The 26,817-nt window shown below is 34.4% G+C and overlaps 1 protein-coding gene across 3 annotated transcripts in view; it reads left to right on the top strand.

The window, feature by feature from the left end:
- Positions 1-26,817, top strand: part of LOC100719136 (solute carrier organic anion transporter family member 1B3-like) — an 82,654-nt gene that overhangs the window by 17,683 nt on the left and 38,154 nt on the right. For 2 of the 3 annotated variants that reach the window (XM_063238333.1, XM_063238331.1), the window contains exons 3-10: positions 3,182-3,323; positions 11,801-11,933; positions 15,592-15,704; positions 16,927-17,073; positions 17,273-17,371; positions 20,169-20,408; positions 24,831-24,995; positions 26,219-26,414. In XM_063238333.1, the coding sequence (XP_063094403.1) occupies positions 3,182-3,323; positions 11,801-11,933; positions 15,592-15,704; positions 16,927-17,073; positions 17,273-17,371; positions 20,169-20,408; positions 24,831-24,995; positions 26,219-26,414 (1,235 nt within the window). The remainder of the gene's footprint in view (positions 1-3,181; positions 3,324-11,800; positions 11,934-15,591; positions 15,705-16,926; positions 17,074-17,272; positions 17,372-20,168; positions 20,409-24,830; positions 24,996-26,218; positions 26,415-26,817) is intronic. The other variant, XM_063238332.1, reaches the window with a different exon arrangement.

Below are 26,817 nucleotides of genomic sequence, written 5' to 3'. Positions count from 1 at the left end.
GGAAATCACCCATATTTGTTATATTGTATAGTGTTATTCTCCCAATAGATGTTCAGATTTTCAAAATCAACCAAACAATACATTCAGTTGCTTTTTGCACCTCAATTGCTATCAACTCAGCCTGTCTTCCAAAGCAGAGAGCTGTTTGCCAAGGGTAGGGGTTAGTTCTTGATTTTTAGCACCTGCGCCAGTAACTGCCTTCTTCTTCATTGGCTCCCAAAGCCAGCGTGTCTTCTGGGAACAACTTCATTTCACGTTTCTCTTGTCTGAAGTGAGGATGACTAACTCTGCTCTCTTCAGTTTCCTCTTTACATGGAAAACTTCTTTTATAGCCTCTGTGCCTCCGTGGATACAAATTGAGTCTCTTGTATTGGCACATTTTAGCATTTCAGCCAATCGATGTTTAATTGGTGTGCTGAATATTCTTTTACTTAAGGTAAACAGTCACAGGAAAAGACATTGTTGTTTTAAAAATTATTTTCCTCTGTTGCACCTTTTGGTTGCATAGAGTCCTCCAAAGTTGTGTGTGTGTGTGTGTGTGTGTGTGTGTGTGTGTGTGTGTGTATCCACTTCTTTCTGCCCCTTTGGGGCATGTGTAGCACATTTATTTGAAAAAAGTTTTGCTTCTTCTAGGAAATTGCCTTCCCTGATATATGCCTGCAGTGTGCTGGCTTGTTAGTGGCATAGCAAATTCTGCTGCTGGTGAACCATTAGTGTCATTCTTTGGTACTGCAAAATGATTCACATTTTTGGTTGTCTTTTTTCTGAGACCCCAACCTTATCCTAAAGTGGCACCTGTTTCTATTAGTATACAAGCAAGACAGAAACTAGTTCTTCAGCAGAAAACACTAGACATAGGGAATTTTGGATGTTTCCTACCAACTGTATGGTGCAGAAAGAAGTGAGAGGAGTTCTGGTGAGAGGGTGGAAAGAATCATGAATTTTCCTGCAAGGTTTCTATATGTTTGCATTTGTAGCAGCCTGGGGTGCATGAAGCCTGTACAAATTGGTGTCTGCTTTTCTCACAGGAGAATTTAGTCCATTTGTTAGCTCTGTGTCTTGTACGGGAACAAGAACCAAGACTTCATCTTCAATCAAATTCTTAATATCATTTTCTGTCACCTTGTTTTTTTAATATCTGGGACTAATAAAATGACTTTCTGATAAGATTTGGTGACTTACTATTTTTCACAGAAAAATCTTAGTTATTTCTAGTAAGTTTATTATTTGTCAGGTCAAATCAAGTTTTTCTTTTTCAGTGACACTGTATATAATTGAAAGTCATTATAGAAGAAAAATCATATCTTGTCACCTATGTGACCATTTATTGGGCATTAATCTATATCTCCCAAGTATGGTCAATATAAGATACACAGAGGGTTTTTAGGTTATGTGAAAGAGTAGATACTATGAGTTAGATGAAATGGTAAAATGTAGCAGCATGATCTATTTGTTTTTAAAGGATTTCTCTGGCTACCAAGTTAAAAACACATAGGTGGACAGGAGTATAAGCTCAAAAGTGTATGAAGAGCTATTACAATAAGCAAGTGTAGACATGATCGCGTAGAATACTGGTAGCAATGAGCAGCTATTTTTCATCTTAATTCAGACAATAGAATACATAGAGTGGATGACCTAACAACAGAACTGTATTTCACACAATCAATAAGCTTAAAGTCTGAGATCAAGGTAACAGTATTGTTGAGCTCTGGTGAGAACTTTCTTCTGAAAGCACGCATGGGTATCTTTATGAAGTGTCTTCAAATGAATTTATTTTATTATGGAGGAACTAATACTGTTATAAAGGCTCTACCATCATTATCTTATAACTTTCCAAAGTTTCTAACCCCAGATACTACTGCCCAGGAAATTAGGTTCTTAACATATGGTACTTGAAGACACACACACACACACACACACACACACACACATATATATATATATATATATGCATTATATAATATGGTGAGTTTTCAACAGTGCATCAAGAGGGATTTGCTTATGGTTGTGGTTCTGGGTAGTGAGAAAATCAGGTATCAAATTTGTTAAAATGAAAATTTAAATATCTGTATCTACTGAAACATACATTGAGTGTCAGGCATGTGTGTAGTTTATGTGATCTCCTCTGGCCACTTTGAAGTTTAACCTTTCTGCCATTTCCCTAGAAATGATGATTTGGGAATGTTCTGCCACTACATTCACTCGGGCTCTGGGTATCTGCCTGGAAATGTATAGCTGAATATCATGTTCAACTGAGAGCACTATCTTTTAATAAATCAGTCAATTACATTAATGCAAAACAGTAATCTAACTACATCGATGTAGTTACTAGGTTGATGCTGTAATCAGAAGTCAATCTGGAGAATCCTCAAAACCTAGAAATTGAAATTCTGTTTCACCCAGCTATCCACTATCTAAGTATTTTCTCAAAAGAGATAAAATTATAATTAGACAGGAATGCATTGCATATCTGAATTTCTGGAAACACAACTTGTTATAGCTAAATCTTAGAACCAGCATAAATCTCCACCAAGAGATGAATAGATAAAAAATGTGATATTTATACATGATGGGATACCACTCTGCCATAAAGAGCAATAAACATAAGGAATTTCTAGGTAAATAGATGCAATCTGGAAACAATATTAAGTGAAATAACTCACACACACATGTTGAATTACAATGTGGTTTCTGTTATCTTATACACTCAAAGTATATTTAAAAATGAAGAAAAGTAAGTAGGAAGTGGGGAGAGTTTCAGATAACTCTCCAAATTACCTATTCTATTTATTGTAAAATCTTTTAATTTATATGTGAATTACTTTCATTCTTCTATTTGTCTACGTCAATTGAATGGAATGTTTTATACTTACATCTGGTTGTTTCTTCTTTGTAAGAAACTTTTTCGTTGATGTTTTATACCTTGAAGGCAATGATACACAATATATTGTTTTTGGTTTGCTTTTTATTACGTTCTGAATGTTTGTTTTATTAGTTTATGAAATGAAAACAGAAAAAAATTATCTGTGCTGTAATGCTAGCATTAAAAATGAAGGCTATGTAACCTTTTATGTTAAAAATAGTGTTTTTGGTTAAAAAAGAAAAATTCTGAAATGTTCATATAAATAGTATTTGTATTATTTCTTTTTAACATTTTTCCCCTTTCTTTTTTTTTTCTTAGATATTCTTTGCAGCTCTGTCATTTAGCTATGTCTGCAAGGCTTTCGGTGGCTCCATTATGAAAACTTCCATCACCCAAATAGAAAGGAGATTTGAGATACCATCTTCTGTTGTTGGTTTCATTGACGGAGGCTTTGAAATTGGTAATGTTTATTTCTATTTTAACAGGCTTGCAGCAAGAAAACGTTCATACATACTCTGTTCCTACTCTTTTCATGTGCGGTAAATTAGTCCCTCAAGGCCTATTCATAAACATTTTTTGGCTGTTATACCTTCTGGGCCTGTGTGTATAGCTGGTAACCAGGGGTAGAGGCCAGGTGCTACTCAGCAAGCATCCTGTGAGGTACAGAACAACACCCAATGAAAAGAAATTCCCAGCGCCTAATGTCAGCATGTTCCAAGTGAATAGAAAGGAAGAACCATGATTCTTATGAGTTGGAGAGAAAGGAAGAGTTTGGAACAAACTGTCTTGGATTTTTACTACTCTTTTAAGTGTTTGAGCCTGATATTTTTTCTCTTCTCTTCTCTTCTCTTCTCTTCTCTTCTCTTCTCTTCTCTTCTCTTCTCTTCTCTTCTCTTCTCTTCTCTTCTCTCTCTTTTTTCTTTCTTTCTTTGTCTTTTCTTTCTCTATCTTTCTTTCTTCTTTCTTTGTTTCTTTCTTTCTTTCTTTCCTTCCTTCCTTCCTTCCTTCCTTTGCACAACATGGAAGATAATGCCTTTTCACCCTCCTTTTAGTTTGCTATCTATTCCCATATTCATGAATCTTATTTCAAATATTAGTGCTTCTTATTTTATGAATTTATAGCTTAGTCAGCTTCTTGTCACTTTAACCACATACTTTAGAAAATGAACTTAAACAAATGACCATCTACTTTGGCTTAAGGTTTCAGAGGTTTACTCCCTAGGCAGCTGGTTCCACTGCTTTTTGGCTTGTGCAAAGACAGGAACAGGGTAGTGGAAGTGTGTGGTAGAGAAATGTTGCGCACTTCAGGTCAGGAAGGAAACAGGACTAAGAACACACTCAGAGAGCCTGTGCCAGCAAGATTCCTCCTTCTGTGCTTGTTCCATCTAGACCACTCCCCTATTGTTGGGGCCACCCATATTCAGAGCCAGGTCTCCCTGATCTGTTTGCTGTCTCATGTGCCAATCGCAATGGCTAACCACCCTGGTTTTTGCTCTTTTCCTTTTCCTTTTCCTTTTCTTTTCACTTTGTGATCATCTTGCATTTAGTAGGAGCCTCAAATTGTGTCTGCCACCCAGATTGCAAATATGTCCTGTAAGGTTGCTGTTTATCTTTGAACCATATTTAGAATATTTACCTGAGGATTTTAAAAGTCCTATCTCTTCCTTATTAATTCTGAATTTTTGTGATTCAGATGATAGTGTACTCTATATGTCCTTCACTCTGCCACAAGAAAGTTTAATGAAAGAATTTGGAATTTTAACTTTAAGAATGTCGGTAGCTTTAAAATGAAGTTCATTCTGTGGGTCTTTCAATCAAGGCATTTTTTCTTAATATTTTTGTCAGGTTTTGCACCCGTGTAGTAGCACTTATTTGTACAATGTCATGGTTTCTCGCTTACTTCTTGAATATGGTGACTTCATTTCCCATCTTTAGTTTTTCTGGAGTATATTGCAAAGTAGTAATTTTTTTCCAAAAATATTTGAACTCATGACATTTTTTACCAATCTCCTGTGTAATAATTGATACACCATATCAACTTGAGCATCTAAACACTTAACTAAGTGACTGCAGTTCTAGTTATTGGGGGATAGAAGACATATCTTTACTGTTCTAGCATGTCGTTGTATCAATTTAAGACGTGCAGAAATTTTAGTGATTTATCAGGGCTCCAGGGTTCTCATTTTATAAACATACCGGACCTGTGCAAGAGGATGGCACAGAGATGTTGTGAGTTGCATACTCACCCAGGCGTGGATACCCTGCTTACAGTAAAAGGGAGAAAAAGAGTATTACTTCTCCCTCTTATTTGCTCTTTTTGCTTTTGCTGACTTGTGCTGCTTTGAAGCATTGCTCCTATGCTATGCTATTGTCTTGGAGGGAGCTGATTATAAAGTGAAACATTCACAAACTCTGAGCTAAACGAACCTGTCCTTCCATAATTTTGAGTGTGGGGTATTTTGTCTCAGCAATGAGAAAAAAGTAACCCAGATAAACTGCTTCTTAGACATGTGTTTAGTTTACTAACCTAGAATGTGATAACTGGACATAGAAATTAAAATTGAAAATAACTTTATTAACTCTTTTTAAGATATTCATTTATTGTTCATAGCATTCAATGTTGAATGTGAGAAATTATAAGCAGTATGATTCTTTTACACTGGTATGTATCTCCTTTCTATTCTTGAATCTCAGAAACTTTACCACCATATGCTTAAGACTATCTTTTTCCAATTATTGCTTGAAATGGAAAAATGATACATTGAATGCTTAGGTCTTTGTTTAGCATAAGAAATTTATTTTGTTTCTATTTTGTGTTCTCTACTTTGTTATTTATTTTTGTCTGAAACAGGTATAAAATGAATAATAAATTTTCTGAATTATTAAAATCACTTTCTTTCTGATTGTCTACCTTTTTAAAGGTTTTTTGCAGTGTTCACTCCTGCTATCGGTCAAATTCTCATGATCTTGTAATTTGTAGGGTTTTTCCTAATTTTTTAAACTCATGATAATTAGTATTTTAGTTTTAGTTTTCCAGTTTTGATTTTATGGAGAATTTTCTTATACCAGCAAAGATAATAACTCCTTCTTTTCAGTGCCTCCTTTGTTACAGTTTAATCCTTATTGAAATATTTCCTCTTGTTTTCAGTTATCTGCTGAATCATTTTGGTGCTTTTCTGTCCCTTTTTTAAATCAGGAACTCATTATTTCTTGGATGCTGTCCACTGTAATACGTGTGGCTGCTGATGGAACAGAAATTTTGGTGACTCGCTTACTTGGAGTACTCCATTTCTTCTTTTCTTTGTAGATAATTTACCAGTATATCCCAAGTGGCCTCTCCTCCTGCAAATTTGCCTCTAAATATTCTAACTTCTCCATCTTTGGCCAAATAATACATCTGTACAACTGTCCGTTTCTGTAACAACAATGTAAAATATCTTTAGGACAGACACCACAATTTATTCATATTTCTGTTTCTGTCTCAGGACACTATACATAATAGAAGTTTAAAGAATGCTTGAATTGCATGACTAAATGCATCAATGGCTATCTTTCCCTCAATTCAGGAAGATTTTTCTCCCCACTTTTCTTTTCAATGCAGTCTATTCTTTTCCAATTCTTCATTAAAATTCTGACTCAGTAATATTTCCAAACAATTCAATTGGGTTTTTTTTTTAGTTTCTAAAATCTACTCTATTTTTTTCTAAATCCAAAAACCTGTGTGGTGTTTTATATTCTTTTAAAAAATATCTATTCTATTTATTACTAGTTCTACACCAACTTCCCTGTAACTGGTTTAATATACATTGAGTTACAACTCAATTAAATTGGGTAGTGTTAAGAAAGTAACATATTTAGGAGAACTTTGGAGTTTCAAGTAAGCAGGCGAGTGCACACTGTCCCCTGAGCACAGTCTATTTTGGACCCTCACACCATGTGGGTGCAAGGGAATGGCTGGGCGGGTCTGGGGTACCTGCATCTGCCTCCCTGTAAGTCTGGAGGACTGTGGATTCCTAAGCAAGCAGGTGAGCATCACCAGTTCCAGAGGCCCCAGGGCCTGCAGTAAGTGCCCAGTGCACTCCCCCAAGTCTAGCCTGTTTGGGACCCTGAAGCCTTTCCAATGCAGTGAAGTGGCTAGGTGGGTCTCAGGCACCTACATCGGCCTCCCTGTTCTGGCTGAGCTCAGAGAACTTTGGAGTTTCAAGCAAGCAGGCAGGCACACACTGTCCCCTGAGCCTAGCCTACTTGGGACCCTCACACTGTCTGGGTGCGGGGGAGTGGCTGGGAGGGTCTGGGTCAGCTGCATCTTGCATCCCCATGTGTCTGGAGGATTGTGGACTTCTAAGCAAGCAGGCAAACATCATCAGTTCCAGAGGCTGTGCAGCCTGTGGTAAGTGCCCAGTGCACTCTCCCTCAAGCCAAGCCTGTTTGGGATCTTGGAGCCTTTCAGGTACAGTGAAGTAGATAGGCAGATCAGAGGCTCCTACATTCACCTCCCTGCTCCAGCCATGCTCTGAGAACTGTGGAGTTCGAAGCAAGCAGGTGGGGGCACACTGTCCCTGGAGCCCAGCCTATCTGGGACTGTGGAGTTCTAAGCAGGCAGAGGAGTGCCACAGGTTCCAGAGGCCCACGGGCCTGGGGAAACCAAGTGCCAGAGTCCCAGGAGCTGTGAATATAGAAGTGGATTCCCAACAGATCCTGAGGAAGTTTTGAATAACACTTGAAACACAGAAATATAGGAAAAAACAAAACAAAAGACCAAATTACAACCTCAAACCTCCATCCCATCTCAAGAAATCCTAGGAGTGATGTATATAGAAGGAAATATATGCCATACACCTCAAATATTGGGCATAATAGCCACTGAAATAAATAAGCAACTCCAGGAAGCTTTAAAGGAATTCAATCTTGAAATAATTTCCCAGGTAAAAGAAGAAATGATAAAAGAAATGAAAGAGATGCTGAATATATCTAAAGAAGACACAGTTAAAAAATTGGAGGAACTAAAAAAAAAGATAGAATCCCTAGATGAGCAATATAAGAAACAAACAGAAAACATAAAGCAGATGCAGAGATTTACAGGAAATTCAAAAACTCCACTGAAAGCTGTAAAGACTGCCTCAATGAAAGTGAAGATAGAATTTCAGACCTTGAAGACAGGATTGCAGCTAGTGAACAGGAAAGGAAAGATGTTTTAAAAATAACAAGGAATCAGGAAATAACAACTCAACAACTGCAAGATGATGCAAAGAAAAACAACATAAGATTGTTAGGGATTAATAAAAAAGAAGGGGACAACATAAAGGACGTCAAGAGGATATTTAGGGAAGTAATAGCTGAAAATTTCCCAAGCATGAGATCAGAAACCAACATCAGGTTCAGTGAAGCCTGTAGAACTCCAAATAGTCATAACCAAAATAAAACTACACACAGACATATAATAATCACCATCCCAGAAATCCAACACAAGAATAGATTATTTACAGCTGTCAGAGACAAAAGACAGATCAATTATAAAGGAAAATCTATCAGAATCATAGCAGACTTCTCAGCACAAACAATAAAGTCAGGAAGAGCATGGAGTGAAGTATTCCAGATCCTAAAGCAAAATGATTTCCATCCTAGACTCATGTACCCTGCAAAACATCAATGCTGAAATAAGACTTCCATGACAAAGAACAGCTGAAGAACTTCATGAACACGAAGCCAACACTGCAAAAAATATTGAAAGACAGTTTAGATACACAAAGGAAAAAACCACTAAGCAAAGCAGATAATTAAACAGAACAGAAAGATAAAGATGCAACAGCAGAAGATAACATGTCAACAATAAACCAGCATATAACAGTTATAAACATTAATATAAATGGTTTCAATGCACCAATCAAAAGAAACAGACTGGCAGAATGGATTAAGAAACAAAATCCAACCATATGCTGTTTACAGGAAACCCATCAAACCCAGAAGGATACTCACAGACTGAAAGTCAAAGGATGGAAAACAATACTTCACACAACAGGAATTCAAAAAAAAAAGCAGGAGTAGCCATTCTGTTTGCATACAGTGTGAACTTTAAACCAACAAAGACCATAAAGGACAAAGAAGGTCACTACATACTCGTTAGGGGAAAACTCGAAGAGGAAGAGATAACTATCTTAAATATATTTAAGATTAAATAAATTCCAGAGCACCCAGTTATATAAAACAACTATTAACAGAAATGAAAAATCAAATTGTCAGTAACACAGTTGTAACAGGGGACCTTAACATACCATTTACCCCAAGAGACAGATCAACCAGACAGAAAATGAGCAAAAAAAAATAACAGAACTGAATCACACTGGTGAACAAAAGGACTTGATAGACATATACAGAATGTTCCACCCAACAACATCAGAATACACATTTTTCTCAGCAGTACATGGGTCATTTTCTAAAATAGACCATATATTAGCTCACAGAACATATTTAAACAAATACAAAAGAGCTGAAATCATCCCTTGCTTGTTATCCAATCATAGCACATTGAAATTAGAAATTAATGATAAAAGATACTGCAAAAATCCCACAAAAACATGGAAACTAAATAACACACTCTTGAGTAATCAGTGGGTCAAGAGGAAATTAAAGAAGAAATTAAACAATACCTACAAGAAAATCAAAATACAGATACAACTTACCAGAATCTGTGGGATGCAATGAAAGCTGTCCTCAGAGGAAAATTTACTTCACTGAGTTCCCATATCAGGAAAACAGAATGAATACAAATAAATAACCTGGTGCTACACCTCAAACAGTTAGAAAAAGAAGAGCAAGTCAAGCCCAAAGCCAAAAGAAGAGAGGAAATTATAAAAATCAGAGCATAAATCAACGCAACAGAGACTAAGAAAACAATGCAAATATTCAACGAATCAAAAAGTTGGTTCTTTGAAAGAATAAATAAAATCAATAAGCCCCTAGCCAACCTTATTTAAAAAAGGGAAGAAAAAGCTCAAATTCATGCAATAAGAAATGAAAAAGGTGAAATCACTACCGACTCTACAGAAATATAGAAGATCATCAACACCTATTTTGAAAACCTCTACTCTCAAAGGTTTGATAACACAGAAGAAATAGATAGATTCCTAGAATCATGTGAAGTACCAAAGCTAGATCAAGAGGATGTAAAACTGTTGAATAACCCAATCTCTATTAATGAAATTGAAAATGTAATTAAGTCCTTACCTACAAAGAAAACCCAGGCCCAGAGGGATTCACTGCAGAATTCTACAAGAAATACTAAGAAGAACTAATGCCGACACTCCTCAAACTATTCAATGAAGTTGAAAGGGAAACAATCCTTCCTAAGTCATTCCTGGAAGCAAATACTACTCTAGTACCAAAACCTGAGAAAGACTCAACTAAAAAAGAGAACTATAGACCAATCTCCCTAATGAACACAGATGCAAAAATCCTTAATAAAATATTGGCAAATAGGATGCAGCAAATCATCATGAAGATCATACACCATGACCAGGTGGCATTCATCCCAGGCATGCAAGGATGGTTCAACATACATAAATCAAGAAAGGTGATCCACCACATCAATAAAGCCCCACCAAACTATGACTCTTCTATTGCCATTGGTTTTATCATGTTGCATCTTGCTTTTATTATATGTGATAGTATAAATAAAAATTGTTATAGGCAAAGAGATAATATAGAAACCATTGTTCATTTTCTGTTAGCTGGTTCTAAATACCCTACAATGCTTTCATCCACTTGAATGGTTTTACACTGTCTTGATATGGTTGATGCTGTAGTATACGAGGTTATATTCAAATATTTCAAGGAAAAAGACACTATGGTAACTACTATTAAGTTGGGTTATTTGGTGATGAAGCATTAGGTTGCTGAAATTGTCATGCTTTGACCTGTATTGTTATGGTGTTATGTCCTCTTTAATCTCAATCTCTCCCTTTTTTATTAAAAAATTATTTAATTAGTTTTATTACTTTTTTAATTAAGGGGAAAATCAAAAAATGAACAGGATATATTATAGTAACTTTTTTGATTTCCTATTAACTTGATCTGAAGTCCTGTAATACTCCTACTATCTTGTTTTGACTGATTAGACTCTGTTCCAATCTGTATGATAGTATGAAGTTTGAGGGTACAGGCAACTACTTTGAAGGCAAAAAGATTCACTATGATGTCCATTCTGGTTTGACTGTTATCCTCTTTTGAAGTCCTGTAATGTTTACGATGTTTAAGTTTTATTGGTCTTGTTCTCTACTGTTTAGTTCAACTTTATAATACCTAATGAGATAGACAATTCTTCTTAAGGAAGCAAGAGGCATTATGGTAACCATTGTTGATAACCTTGTACTCTGTTTTTACATCATGTGCTATGTCTATCCTTGGTTTTGACTGACAGGTTTGTTTTGTCATATTTGATTTTATTGTCTTCCAAAGAAAAAAAAGTAGTAAGAACTATGGAAGTAATAAAACCAAAAATGGGTAAATTTTGTTGTAATAAAGAGAGCAAAAAAAGTGCTCTAAAGGGTACAACTGCATGTGTGTTTAGGTGTGTTAAATAGATGACCATATTAATGTTTTTGATTGGATCATTGAACACAACTGTTTGCACTCTCACTGTTTGAATGTCCACTTTGTATGTTTTGATCCTGTGACTTGACCAAATATCTCTAAGATGATAATGTGTAATCTATTAACTGGTGATTTCTTACTTTTTTTTTTTGTAGTTCTGTATTACTTGTACCCTTACACTGTTTTGTTTTTTCTCTTTTTACTTTTAAATAAAATAAAAAAAAGAAAGTACCATTTTTGTCCTCAATTTGGATGTATTTAGGCCTCTAGTTTTATTGGCTGCAAAATTGGGCTCAGTCACTATTGTCTGAGATGGATCATGCCAATATAACTTTGTTCTGTTTCTAGGAAGTTTGTTTGTGATCGTGTTTGTAAGTTACTTTGGATCTAAACTACATAGACCGAAGCTAATTGGATTAGGTTGTGTTGTAATGGGAGCTGGTAGTATTTTGACTGCTTTACCTCATTTCTTCATGGGACGGTAAGTGTTAAACAGCTCTGTGCTGTTCACCCTCATTGTCATGTGCTTTAGCATACTCTTTCATTTTATTACACTTAAATGGGCAGTTCTTTATTTAGAGTTCTCTATATCCATATGTATCTTTGAATATAAATGGATATATTTTGTATGTAACAATCAATCATTGTATTCATCATAGCTTTCATAGCTTTATATGTACATAACACTAAATAAAGTATAGTTTTATAAGAAATAATCTCATTATGACTCTTTTGGTTTAACAATGAAGTTCATGTCTTTTCTTCTACTTTTATTTTAAAGAGGGTAAAATTAAACAGTACAAAACAGAACAAAACAGAGCATAAGGAAACAATTTTAAGAAACACAGCTTTCAAAGTAAGACTAGTGAAGATGTTCACTGTCTCTCATATTGTCTCTTGTTTTCTTCCAAACAGTTGTACACATCTTTACACACAGTGAATACATACTGAACAATATAGTGCTAAAATAATCAAAACAGGATGATGAAGGCATTTTGGGTCTATCTATACGTTTGTAGAAATTAAACATAAGAGACTAGCCTAATATCACTCTGAACATTGAATAATAGTATTGCTAGATTTTATATCATAAAGCTACAGAATTAGCACTGGGTATCATACTATCTCTCCTTCAGAGTATGTTTATGGAGCAAACTTCAGAGCAGTTTATGGGAACAGATTATATAATGCACGATGTTCATAACATCATAACATCGTGCATTATATAATCTGTTCATAACATCATGCATTATATAATCTGTTCATAACATCATGCATTATATAATCTGTTCCTGTAAACTGCTTAGAAATTCTACACGTGTGAATATTTACATGTATACCTATGTTTTCTGTATTGTAGGGAAATACAGATCAAAACAAGACAACAAAAAAATTCCTAGAAAAACACAAAATGAAAAAGACATATAAAACCACAATACTATGTGATCTACTAGGTTCCTATGCTGTCTCTTGTTATTTTCAATAGAATTGCCTACATCATCAGGCATAATATAATTGAACATATCATTACATAGCAATTTCATCTTCAGAAATGTCCTGCGCAACTCCAATATGTCCTCCAGCTGGCCACACCCTCTGTGGACCCAATTTCCAGCACTCACTGTGAATTAATACAGCTCTCCACCTTGGCTCCACTCTATGCTGTGCTGCATGCTCCCACCAAGGACCCTGGACTCATCAACTCCCAGTTTTTGTACCCGCAACTTCATTGCAACCGTAAATTATCTGACTCCATGGCTTGCCAGCACAGTGTGGGACTGGACCCAGTGAGTGTGTCTGGTTCCAGGCTTTCATCCATGTTGTTCCTTCCTTTCTTTCTTTTTCTTTTTCCTCAGTTTCTTCCTGGATCATGAGAATATCCCTGCTTTCATCTGGTCTTCTCAATGATGTTATATTCTAATATTTGAGTTGTTTTTCTCAGAGAGGCTCTCTACCTTGCTACCTATCCAGCCGCTATTTTGAGACCCGAAGTTCATGTCTTCTGATGTGAGACATAAATTGCACTCCAGAAGACTTTACCAATCAATGCCCTGAGGTGTGGAGTTTCCCATTTCCTCCAAGGCCATTCTTTCTGAGGTCACTGTGTATCTGGGATTAGAATCAGATTCACACAAGTAAGAATGTAAAATAGTAACTGCTCACATAAGATTGAAGCTTAGTCTTCACCTCACAGTTAACATGAGAAGCTGCCTCATATTTGCTGCTGCTGCTTATTTGCTTCATCTTGTTCTGCCTCATGTTGTTGTTGGTCCAGGAAGCAGGAGCTAAGCAGAGAACACGAAGAAGAAGCATAGAATGTGCACAGGATGAGTACTGGGAGGTATTTCAGAAGTGTAGCACCTGCATCAACTTCACAATGCTTGCAAGTTAGCTCTAATTCACACACAGAGAGAAAGAGATTTTCTGATGGCCACATTCCCACCAAAAAATCAGCTTCCACTACTATTGAATGAGAGCAGAATGTGCATTGATAAGAAAGAGGCATTTGTGCCAGAGAAAAGTGCTTACTGCTGTAGCAACAATAACTCCTGTTGCTCTCCATGTTAACTTGCATATTTCTTCACTTGATTTCTATATGAGCTTTACTCTGTGACACTAATTCTCATTTTTAGACTTAGATGCATCTTCACAGCTGTGCTTAATTTGCAACCACACTTGAATGCTTCAGATGCAATGTGTCATAATCACATATGTTCTGCATTTGAAACTTTGAATGCTTATCCTTTCGATGTACCTTTGAAACTTCTGCCCATCATTAAAAATTGTCTTACATGTGATTTTCACATTAGTAGTTGAGTCTATAATACTACTTACCATCAAAGAAAACTAATTAACCCTTTTTAAAATGGCAATCAAGAGCCTTGTATAATAACATTATATTTTTATCATGTGTAGTTAATTTTGAAAGTGTGAAATTCCCTAACTACAAAAGCTGTTTGTTTATTTCCAATTTTTTGAAGTGGTGCCTAATGACTGGCATACAGTTTAACTGTCACTGGTGTTACAGGAAACTTCAAAATTTTTGTATGTCAGCATTTGCCCCTAGTCTAACTCCATTTCTGCTAATCTTATTAAATCCTCCTTCATCAAGTTAAAGTGCACATTCAAAGTTTCAAGTGTACTAGATTTTTGTATATTTTTGAAGAATTGAATATTAGAGGGTATCTATCAATGTAGAAAAGCAAATTAGGTTGTTGACAGATAATGTAATGAATCAGTATGAAGTATAGATTGAAGAATCCTGCTCTGAAGTTTTTAAAATATTATCGCACATCTTCATACAGTTCGGTTTGTGATCTTCTTTGCAATTAATTCAGAGGTTCTAGAGTTTACAAGCTGCTTCTTGTCTTTATCAGAATATAACCAGGATGAGAACAAGACAACAATTTTCCCAGCAAGGAGAGTTTTCTTAGTGAATACTAAAGTTTCACTTGCATTCAGTATCTCTCCTAAAACATAGGTTGGAAGATTGCTATAAGGATTATGATGATTTGGAGAGGTAGGAAGTATTAACACAACAAAAAATACCTCATGTTTTTTTGTAAAATAAAATATGTCACAGATTAAAAAATAAGAAAAATATTTTATGTATTTATTTTTTTGCTTTATTGAGTAGGGTCTGTCTTTTAACTACTACATATATATATATATCCATATATATATATTATATATATATGATTGACTATACTATATATAGTAATTTTATATACATATATATATTTCTTTTCCCTTTTCCTTCCAATTTCCTACATGTATAAAGTTTATTTTTTAAAATATTCCTACCAATTTCACGATATCTATGATACATTTTAGATCTTATTTACTTATTCAGCTTGTCATACTGGTGAGGTGATATGATGTTTATACATACACTATATGTTTTACGTGTAAGTCTGATTCATTTCACCTAGTATTATGGTCTCGAGTTGCATCTGTTTACCTAGAAATGTCTGAAGTTTATCTTTCTTTATAGCTCAGAAGTACCCAATTATATAAAAAAAGTCAGGTTTTCATATAAAAACCACATTGTTGCCTGTTTTAAAACTGTTTTATTTGATTTTTTCTCTTTATATTAAAATAAATTTCAAAACAATTTAAAGGTAACAATGTTTTCACAGGTACAGGTATTCAACAGAAACCCATGTTAATAATACTTCAGAGAATTCACTATCCACTTGTTTTATTAATCAAACTACATCAGTCAGTGAAACATCCGAAACAGTGAGCAAAGGTAAGAATTAAGAGTAATTGTAAAAGTCTTCTAAAATTTAAAACTTTCATAACAAATGACACAGTGCTGTACCCCAGAGCTCACAGATGGCAAGGATTAGAAGAATATGATCATGCATTGGTTGATTGTAAGAAAGCTAAGGAGTTGATACCAGAAGAAAAAGCTATCAGACAAAGAAAAATACTGAGAAGGCAGTGTGTGCAAAAGTGTTCCCATAACACACTGTTACGGGGAACTTTTGCCTCTGTATTTTGCACAAGATGTTTAAGGCAATAATACATTGTAAGAGTTCTGTCTACACGTGAGCCCTGTGTTTCCTTTTACACTTCAGTCCTGCATTGTTAACAGTTTAGAAATGCTGATACTTTTCCTCCATAAAAAATATTCCCAAATCCCAGTGAAACTGATCTTTTTTAACTGTTTTCAGGACTTTCACAGACAATGGTGCCCTGCCTATTTTTAAAGTCCTGAGTCTTAAATTCTTCAATGCATAGTTTCAAGCTTAAAATTATATAGTTTTCCTAAGCCCTAATATGTGTTAAATTTGTTTTGATTTTTATATTTGGAAATAATACACAGAATGCATATTGAGTGTCTGGCATACTTTGCTGTAAAGAGCCAGATAGTTAAATATTTAGGTTTTGTGGATCATCTAGTTTATCACAACTACTCAGCTCTGCAGCTGTAGCACAAGTGTGACTCAAAATGAGTCACTGATTATGTGTAAGCAATAGATGTGACTGTGTTTCTGTAAAACTTTGCTAATAAGTATGTATGGTTGACTGAAATTCTTATTCAATAGGGTACCATGCACTAGTTAGAATTCTTGTATCAAAGACAACACAAAAGAAACATATGGTGAGTCTGTTATAAAACAGTGTTATAAAAGCAGATTTTAATATGAACTGAATATGTAAGTCTATAATACATATTCTTGTATATACAAGTGCGTATTATATGTATTTTATGTACACTTACATGTGGAAGATACATAACAAACATGTGCCATGACTTTTCCAGTATAGTATAATCTCTGCTGGTTTTACTTGTTTCTTTTTTGTGTGGCACTTTTCTGTAGTTTCGGACTCTACAAAGTGAATGTGAATAACGTAAAATTCGAAAAAACCCAAAAAGTAATATGTCTAGTGTTCCCGATTAATGAAGTTCATGATAAGAATGCTACAGATATTGTTTTAAATAATATACTATCTTGTCTGCATAGGCTGTGAGAAGGAATCTGAGTCCTACATGTGGATCTATGTCCTGATGGGTAACATACTACGTGGAATAGGGGAAACCCCTATAACACCACTAGGAATTTCTTATATTGATGACTTTGCAGAAGAAGGACAGTCCTCTCTATACATAGGTAATGCACAGAAATGTTAAACCAAATGAGAATTCTCTTTGTTTTACCCTAGAAATAACAATGCTACTATTATCACTATTACTATTCTTTTCACCTAGAAAAATTGATTTGGAGAAATGTGTAAAACTACTTCTAAAAACATCTTGTATCAGATTCCTGAATTCTTGAAATCAGATATATTTGTTTTATACTTTTTCAGGTTTTGTGAATTCATCGGGAATTGTTGGTTTAGTCATAGGCACGATAATGGGGTCTCTGTTTGCTAAAATGTATGTGGACATCGGCTATGTAGATCTGAGTAAGTACAATCAGAACAAGGTCACATGACTGAATCACTCAAGTACGTGACACTATTCCACTATTTAATTCAATTCACTCTTCCAATAACCTTTGGTTACTATTTTTCAAATTCACAAATTAGAAAAAAATGCATTCATAACTATAACAAAAGTGGAATTCTGCTCCTACTATATCATACTGTGCAACTAACTGTGTAATGAGAAATTTTTGCTATTTTGTTTTAGGTTACTTCATCAAAAAAAATTTAAAATATTTTTCCTTCAGAACTGGCTCTGCAGCCTGGTAAATTTATAAATCTGGTTCATGGTAGATTGGACATTGAAGTGCAGAATTTAGGGTTTGCTTCACTAAACCTGATGTGAGGCTGCAGGGCTGACTGATAGCTGGAGTAGTGTACTGTGCACTTTGGTGTTTGGTCACTTAGTCTGGTCCTGGAAGAGGCCTTTGCCTGTGGGAACTTTCAGAACATGCCGTGGAGCAAATCAGTGAAGGATTGTTCACATAAGTGACATCATGACCGTCTATGTTAGAGCACTTTCCTTCGTGAATCCAAGAGATAGTGGGCATGATGTGCAAACTTTCTCAAACTGAATGCTTGCTTCCAGCGAATACACCTGTACTACATCTGTTTTCATCTTTCTAGTGGAAAATGTATCCATGTTCAGCTGAGGCAGTGTCTACTACTGGATCTTGGACTCCCCCTTTCTGCCCCTTCCAAGATTAAGTTCCATAAATACTTTGCTGATCCATTCTTCTCCTTGCTCTTTATGTTTTCACCCTCTCTTCATCCTCAAGATAAAACACTTGTGAGTCTCTCTTTTCTTCCTTCCTCCTTCCTTTTTTCCTTCCTTACTTCCTGTCTTCTTTCCTTCCTTCTCTCCTTCTTTCCTTTCTGCCTGCCTGCCTCTCTAACTTTCATGATTAATTTTTCATAAATATATAGATTTAAACAAACATTATGAATGACTTATGTAAAATGGCTTTCAGTATGTATGCATAAACACAAAGATTATAGACTTTTTAAATCGACAGATAATGTTCAGGGTGCTATTCTGTTTTTCTCTTTGGAACCATGCACCTTGAAAAAATAATACAAATGGAAGCTTTTCTTTTCTTTTTTTTTTTTACCTCACACCTACCTCTCAACCATAGTACTGTTAGACTCTGTTCCTCACTCAATGAAATCAGTGTCTACCTAATTTATTTCTAATTTAACATTTTCTACAATTGGTTCCATTGATATTTTCAGTACTTGTTCATATCGTGCTTCTAAGCTGTCATATAAACACCTACAACTCAAAATTCAGGTTCATCGTTTTACCCCCAAACTCACTTTATTTTACATGGTCTATCTCTTGAGGAGTATCTTTAACTTAATTTAAACACTGTGCAAACTTCCTCAAGTTTTTATCTTTCCATCTTCCATAGACAGTTTTGAGGACTGTAGGATTCTTGCTTGAGAGAATTTCTCTTTCAGCAGTTTGAGTACATCTTTGCATTCTATTCTGGTCTGTAAGATTTCAACTGAAATAAAAATGAAGAGTTTATGAAGTGAAATCTCTTTGATGTGCCCATGGCTTCACAAATGGGTCATGGGTTCTGGTTAATGAGGTTTTTTTTTAAATACTGGGAATCAAACTCATCACCTTGTGCTTGCTAAGTGGGCACTTACACCACTGAACTATATCCCCAGGCTCTGGCTTATCTGTTCAGTGGTGTAGATTTTGGAAAATGATTATATCATGAAGGATGTTGCTTCATTGATTGATTGATCCATTTATGGGTCCATAATTTGATGGAATTATTGGGAGGTGATAGAAATTCAGGAGTGGAGCAATTGCAGGTAGTGGGTCATAAGAATGAGACCTTGGAGGACATCTGTTTCTTTTGCCTCTGTGAGTCTTCGTTCTCTAGTTACCACCAGGAGGTACGCAGTTTTGCTTCACCACAACGTTTTGCCATGAAATTCAGCCTCACTAGAAACCCCGAACAGGAAGCTGACCATGGACTGTGCCTTGCTGTACCATCAGTTTATCTGTTGCTGAGAAGACAGTTTATGGCTTCCTCTTCTGCCACCCTGCTATTGCTTCATGTGTTCTCTCCTAATACTTAGACTACTTTAAACTTAACAAAATAGTTGTTTTTCACTTGATATATAGCACTAACATATCACTGTGGAATGATTTCAGGAGAAATATTGCATAAAGAATGTGGCTAAATATAATTTACATTTTGAGTCTAACTTTTCTAAATTGCTTTTAAACTCATTTTCATTGTGTATAACTTTCAGCAGCTTCAACCTTTGTGTTGACAACAGAGTCATAAATGTAGGTTTCTGGGTTGGAAGAAACCTTTTTAGTGGCTCTGAGGTTTTCCTGAAAACTACTGAAAGTTTCATTATTGTACTTTCTTGACTTCAGCAGATGGTATTGATAGATGTTTTCAGAGAATGATAAGAATTCACAGTTTCCATGGGTTTAAAATAGCTTTCAGGTGTGAACATCCAATGTAAGAAGATTATCAGTGATGTTTACAAAAAGCCATAGAGTTTATGTACAGAAGCTCAGACTGTGTCAATTACATCATGACTGATTCCTGAATAACAGATTTTTTTTTAATGTCATCAGATGTTAGACTTGGTCCAGTTTCAGAGGTGATGAAATATGATAAGAAAGTCATACCTTAGGACTGAGGTTGACTTTGTTCTTCTATTGAGCAAAACAGTTATTATCAGTTTCCCATATCTTATGTTATTGAGGGATGATTTTTGACTGTTTGCTAATTATTTATTCTAGGCAGCATCAAAATAACTCCCCAAGATGCCCGTTGGGTTGGTGTTTGGTGGCTTGGTTTCCTTATGTCTGGACTGCTGTCCATTATTTCTTCCATACCATTCTTTTTCCTACCTCGGAGTCCAGATGAACCACAGAAACCAAGAAGCAACATTTCAACATCTTTGCGGGGACTCAAGACAGACAAACAAAACAATCAACCAGCTAACTTGACCGATCAAGGTCAAGGTATTTCTATGACTGGTAAGTATTTTACATTCATAACCTATATGGAAGTGTTAATACCTGTGAGAAGGAGTGAATATTCCAAAATAATGACACATCAAAGTGTTCAGGAGCTGGCTCTTTATGTGGTAAATTTACCTGTTTATGTTTCTAAAACTCCTATTAAATGTAGTATATGTTTCCCTGGTATTGAGCATTTGAATAGAAATAGGTTGTCACCTTTCTTTGGAGAAAACAAGCAAAAACTAAAACACATATTACACACTAACCAGAATATGTATTCATTTCATAATTATCTAACAGCACATTAGTGAGAGCTAAATGTACTATAATACTTCACTAATTCTCTTAAGGAGCAGATTGCACAGGTGCTGTACTATGCCCTAGTGATAGTAGATTGTCTCTGTTTTCCAAGAATTTTCATACTTTCCAAGAATTTGGTTAGTGTTGAGAAGAACAGACACAGAGACAGTTACAATAAATTAGCTTAATGTCCTTGGGCTCAGGTTAAACTTCATTCTTAGGCATAGACATGGAGTCAGAAGGAAGTCCCAAAATTTTTCTGAAACTCTAGTAGGTACTAAAAATAAAATTACTTTTAGTGGAAATTTTCCCAAAGAAAAGTTTCCTTGTTCAAATGTTCCAATGTTCAAAATAAAGTAGAAGCACAGACACAGTTAAAATACTGCAGTGATTAATTTGAATTAGGATGTTCACTCTTTGCTAGCGCCTTCTTTCTAATATAAGGTCTACACACCAATGGAAAACTACTAAGAAGCCATGATCCCCAGCAGCTAGAGGAAAAATGGTTAAAACAGTGAGTTATCAAAAGTACTTCTGATATGGGAAAAGTGGGTGAAATACTAAAAGACTAAGCATGCCCTGGTTAACCTTGGGCGATGTTTTCTAATTCATATTTCATGGCTTTGTACATTCTCAATTACTGCCCTCATCTGGCCTCCTATCAGCAATTTAATTTACTCCCTTTATTTTTTCTCCAAAATTCAACCCTGGAACAATGATGTGTTAGAGACAGTCTGTACTGTCTCACCAAAAACAACTATGATGCTTTCAAGCATATTAATATCTTGAAATTGTTCATCCCAGAAGAATTTATCACCAGTTTTGCTGTGGAAATAGGGAAATACTATGAAGCAGGACTTGTTTCCCTGAGTGTCATTTGTTACATATTTATCAGCACATGACTGAAGTAGCAGTTTTTGAAAGTTAACACACACATTAATAAGAACATATGCAAGAACTTTTATTTTTTATATTATGTGAGCTTCCTTATTTTATAAACTTATAGGACAAATTAGGAATAAATAATGATCATATTCACCTAAGGGAGTTTGTACCTGTATGTGATATTTATTTTTTTTTTACATGACACTTATGGTTCCTGTTTGTTTTCTCATTCTCCACCCCTCCATTGAACCCTTCTTCCTGTTTATTAATTTTCCATTTTATTCTTAAAATTTTGTCTTTTCCCATCTTTTGTTTGCTTATCTCCCCTTCTTAGCGCTGTCTCTTAATTTTGGAAATTTAAATGGGTACAAACTTATTATAATGTTGGCCTTATTTTTCATTCTTTGCTACTACTGCAATTTAACCTTGTGTCACAAGTTAGTAGCTGAGTTTTCTTTAGATGTCATATATATATATATATATATATATAAATTTTTTCCTTTAAAATTTTTATTATATTGGTAAATTTTAGATACACACAATAACATTCAGCATAGGGAATTTGTACATATAAATGATATATATTTTGGGTATATTTTTGGTTTTGGGAATCAAACTCATGATCTTTTGCTTGCCAGGCAGGCACTGTATCCCTGATTTATATTTCCAGCTCTTGCATAGTACAACTTTTTTCTCCCCACTTTCTTATCTGCCCTTTGACTCCTCCTTTTTATTTAAAGAGAAAAAAAAACAGAAAAAGTGTAAAAGTAATACAGAATTTCAAAAAAAAATAAATAGAAAGAAATCATTAGTTAATAGATTACATGTTTTCATCTTAGAAATAGTTGTTCAAGTTACAAAATTAAAGCATACAAAGTGGACATTGAAACAGTGAGATTGCAAACAGTTCTGTTCAAAATCTAACAATAACTTAGTAACATGGTTATCTATCTTACACACTTAAATGTGCATGCAGTTATACCCTTTAGAGCACTTTCCTTTCCTCTATTTTTTACACATATAACAGTTACACATTTTGAGTTTTATTACTCCCACAGTTCTTATTACTTTTCTTGAAGAGAATAAAACCAAATGTGAAAAAACAAAACAAAGTTAGTCAAATCAAAAGGGTGGACATAGCATATGATGTGAAAACAGAATACAAATTGATCCACAATGGTTAACATAATGCCTCTTCTATCTTAAAAAGAATTGCCTATATCATCAGGTATAATAAAATTGAACAAAACAGTGCAGAACAAAACCAATAAAACTGAAACATTGGAGACTTGCAGGACTTCACAAAAAGATAATAGTCAAACCAGAATGGGAATCATAGTGAATCTTACTGTCTTCAAAGTAGTTGCTTATACCCTCTAACTTGATACTGTCAAACAAAACAGAATAGAGTAAAATCACTCAAAACATGATGGTGAGAGCAATACAGGGCTTCAAATCAAGTTAATAGGAAATCAAAATTGTTACTCTAATATATCAGACTATATTTTATTTATTTTTTCCCTTAATTAAAAATAAATAAATAAGTAAATAAAGGAGATTGAGGACGTAACAACACAACAGCACTGGTCACAGCAGAACAATTTAAGCAACATAGTGTTTCACCACAAGATAACCTGACATAACAGTAGTTACCATGGTGTCTCTTTCCTTGAAATATTTGTATATAACTTTGTATACTACAGCATCAAACATATCAAGACAGTGTAAAACCATTCAAGAGCATGAAAGTATTACAGTGTATTTAGAACCAACTAACAGAAAATGAACAATGGTTTCTATATTGTGTCCTTCTTTATAAAAAATTTTGTTTGATCTATCATATATAATGAAATTCAATAAAATACAACATGATAAATCCAGTGGAGACAGAAGAGCAAAAGCTTGATGGGAATTCAAAACAAGATGATATTAAATCAGCACTAGGTATTATGATGTCTATTTTCTTCAAAATAGCTGTTCACAACATCACAATAAATTAAAACAACCTAGAATAAAACCATTCCAAGTAAAGAATGAAAACATTATAAGGCTTCAAATCAATACAATGGGTTATCATGATTACCACATACTTTTATGTATTCCTATCATTACATACACTAGGGAAACTATTTGGTGTTAATACATGTGAGTTTGAATTATTTCACTTATGAGTATGTTCAGGAGTTCTGACTAGAATCTCCTCTACAGAACAGCCTAAGCTGCTCCAGCTTGATGCATCCAAACAACAAGCCAGAACCTTTCTAATGTCTGCCCACAAGCAATTTCCAAAGCCTCTTGATAACCATGGCCAGGTATAGTCACAGCAAACGACCCCACTCCTCGGTACCAAGTTTTGTCTTAGTCACTTTATGCTCCTTGCTGAGGCAAAATACCTGATGTCCAAGTTGGGAAAGGAAAGTTTTATTTCTTACAGTTTTTGGAGGTTTCAGTCCACACTCAGTTGGCTCCAAGACAGGCGGGTATGGCTGGACCGCAGTTCATGGCAGCTGCCCACTGCAAGCTCGAACCAGCAAAGAGCAAGACACACCTTCTTCCTGCCTTATATTACATTTGGCTCCACTGCTATGTGGGTAGAGCATTCACCCCATCAATCCAAGCACTATACAATGAACCATCACAAATGAACAAGGCAAACTCATGAAGCCTGGGGGACACATACATAAACCATGACAGGTGCTTATATCACTGATCTAAATCCACAGTCCTCATTATGTTACATTGGACTTTATTATTTGTGGACCTCAGTGTTCTTATTTTTGTGAATTTTTAATATTCTTACAGTTAATGTTTTAATTTAATAATTATTAATGTAATAGTTATATGGTACTAAATCTGAGATGCATTGCATGATGGATTATCTTGTTCTTCAAACCAGTAGAATGTTGCATGGTACCAAACTGAGCACCAAATTTGGCTGAATGAACAAATACTAAATGAATTAGTATATGTAATATCTAAAATATTGTAATAAGCAAAGATTATAAGTGCAAAACTGGATATAAAACAATGCATATATAGAACTTAATTTTGGGGCAAAATTTGCTAAACCATATATGGAAAATAGCAAAGGAATATAGTTTTAAAACTACTGGCAGTAGTGTTTCAGGAAAGTAACTTTAGGTGTGTATTAATGTATATCATATCATATATTTTACATAACAGTAATGAATATCATAATAACATGTATTTAACTTGCTTTATATTAATAGTGTCTATTTTCATCTTTTTAAGATTTTTTAAGTTCTATGAAATATCTTCTTACCAATCGCCTTTATATTTTGTATGTAATCTTGACATTGATAATGACCAGCCATTTAGTTGGTACAATTACCTATGTGTTTAAAAACCTAGAACAACAGTATGGTGTGACAGCATCTGAGGCTAACTTTTATATGGGTAAGGTACATTTGTTCTTGTTTCTTTGTATATTGAGTAGCTGTGTTCCAAATGGCAATTTATTGTGAATAGAATTTTATATTTCAGCAAAAATTTCCATATACTCTCTTGAACCTTACTGAATACGTCAGTTAGTGTTCCACCCTTGAAATTGTTGCTTATGTTTTAGGAGTTTCTAAAGGAAAAATTGCATGTTGAGTGGAACATTTATACATTGTATCTATATGGTCAGATTTTACACTTTAGTGTTGAGATGCTAAAACAAATTGTTTTAAAATTGGATCAATATAATTCTATAATTCATGGATTTTTGAAATTAGAACTGAACTACTTACAAAACAGGCCACTGATTTTTTCAAAAGAGCAACTACTGTAAATAAACCATTAAACTAAGCATGATTTTAAATAAATTCTTATTTTAGAATTTTATATTATAATACCTACATATAATAGCTTATGGAAACCGATTATTTAAAAAGTTAATAAAAATACTGTAAATACTAAGCATTTGATGAACTAAATATATATCAAGTGATACGTAACTATATCATATGTATATAAAAATGAATAATGTGAAAATGATTTTCTTAAAATATTGCCTCAGGTTATATAATTCTCTGATTGAACTTAATATAAAGTTTAACTGTCAAGGTTAGGTTTTGATTTCCTGTAACTCAGCTAGATTTTTTGTTAGCGGAGTCTTCTTTAATTGCTTTACAGGGGACTGAAATAAAGTTACAAAGGAATCCAACATTTTAAATACCATATATAGTTCTGCGTGTTAATTTGTATTAACAAATATGGAATGCATACTAATTCAAATACTTAATTCTAGAGAATGAAAGTTGTGCTAGATTTTAAGTGCCAGGACTCTTTATTTTGAAAAGGCAAAGGATTTTAAGTAACAGAAACAATTCACATAAGGAGAAAGATTATGCATTTTTGTGATTTTTTGGGATGATATTAAACACTTATTCAGACACAAATATTGTCTATTCATTGCCTTTGTAATTAAAGAAGGCAACTCCTCATTTTTGGCTGGAAGAAATTACTTTTATCTCTCCTACATTGTTTCTTTTTTTCTTAATTTTGACCTGCAATGCTTCCACTTTGGGAAAAAAATGAGTAAATGAATTGTGTTGATATACACTGTGTGTATATGTAAAGGTGTATTAGAAAAGCTATACTAATATATTTACAATGTTTCTCCCTTGTGTTTCTAGGAGTCATAGTCTTACCTACTGTGGCGATTGGAATATTTCTAGGAGGATATCTTGTTAAAAAACTGAAATTATCCATAGTTGGAATTGGCAAATTCGCAATATTTACTTCATCCATGAGCTTATTTATCCACGGAGTATATTTTCCTATTTTATGTGAAAGCAAATCGGTTGCTGGCTTAACTTTGACCTATGATGGGTTTGTATAATCATTTAATATGTTAAGCAATGAAGAGACTCTGGGAAATTAGAGGAGAAAACGATTTTAATTAAAGTTTGACTTAACTTTTACTTTTGAATTTTTTACTTTTACTTATAAATTTGCACACTTTATATTTCTTGCAACCTAAAGGTTTGGTTTTTATTTCTACTTTAAAGCAGGTTGTAATAATGGTAACTTATTTGCCAGGGTGGTTGCAGTGAATGGTGGGTACCTTTTCCCTCATTTTATACATATGAGAATTAAGGCTTACAAAAAACCACAAATTATATACTCCAAAATATCATAACATACTGTGAAAGATTCTTCTTCACATTTAGGAATTTTACTCCAAAAGTTTTAGTCTTCAGCACTGATCCTAAATCTCTTAGTCATAAGTTCT

This window comes from Cavia porcellus, unplaced genomic scaffold, assembly GCF_034190915.1.
Source record: "Cavia porcellus strain 051 isolate PalLab524CR breed Dunkin Hartley unplaced genomic scaffold, mCavPor4.1 scaffold_27, whole genome shotgun sequence".
NCBI classification, from domain to species: Eukaryota; Metazoa; Chordata; class Mammalia; order Rodentia; family Caviidae; genus Cavia; species Cavia porcellus.
This window is presented reverse-complemented; position numbering and strand designations above follow the sequence as displayed.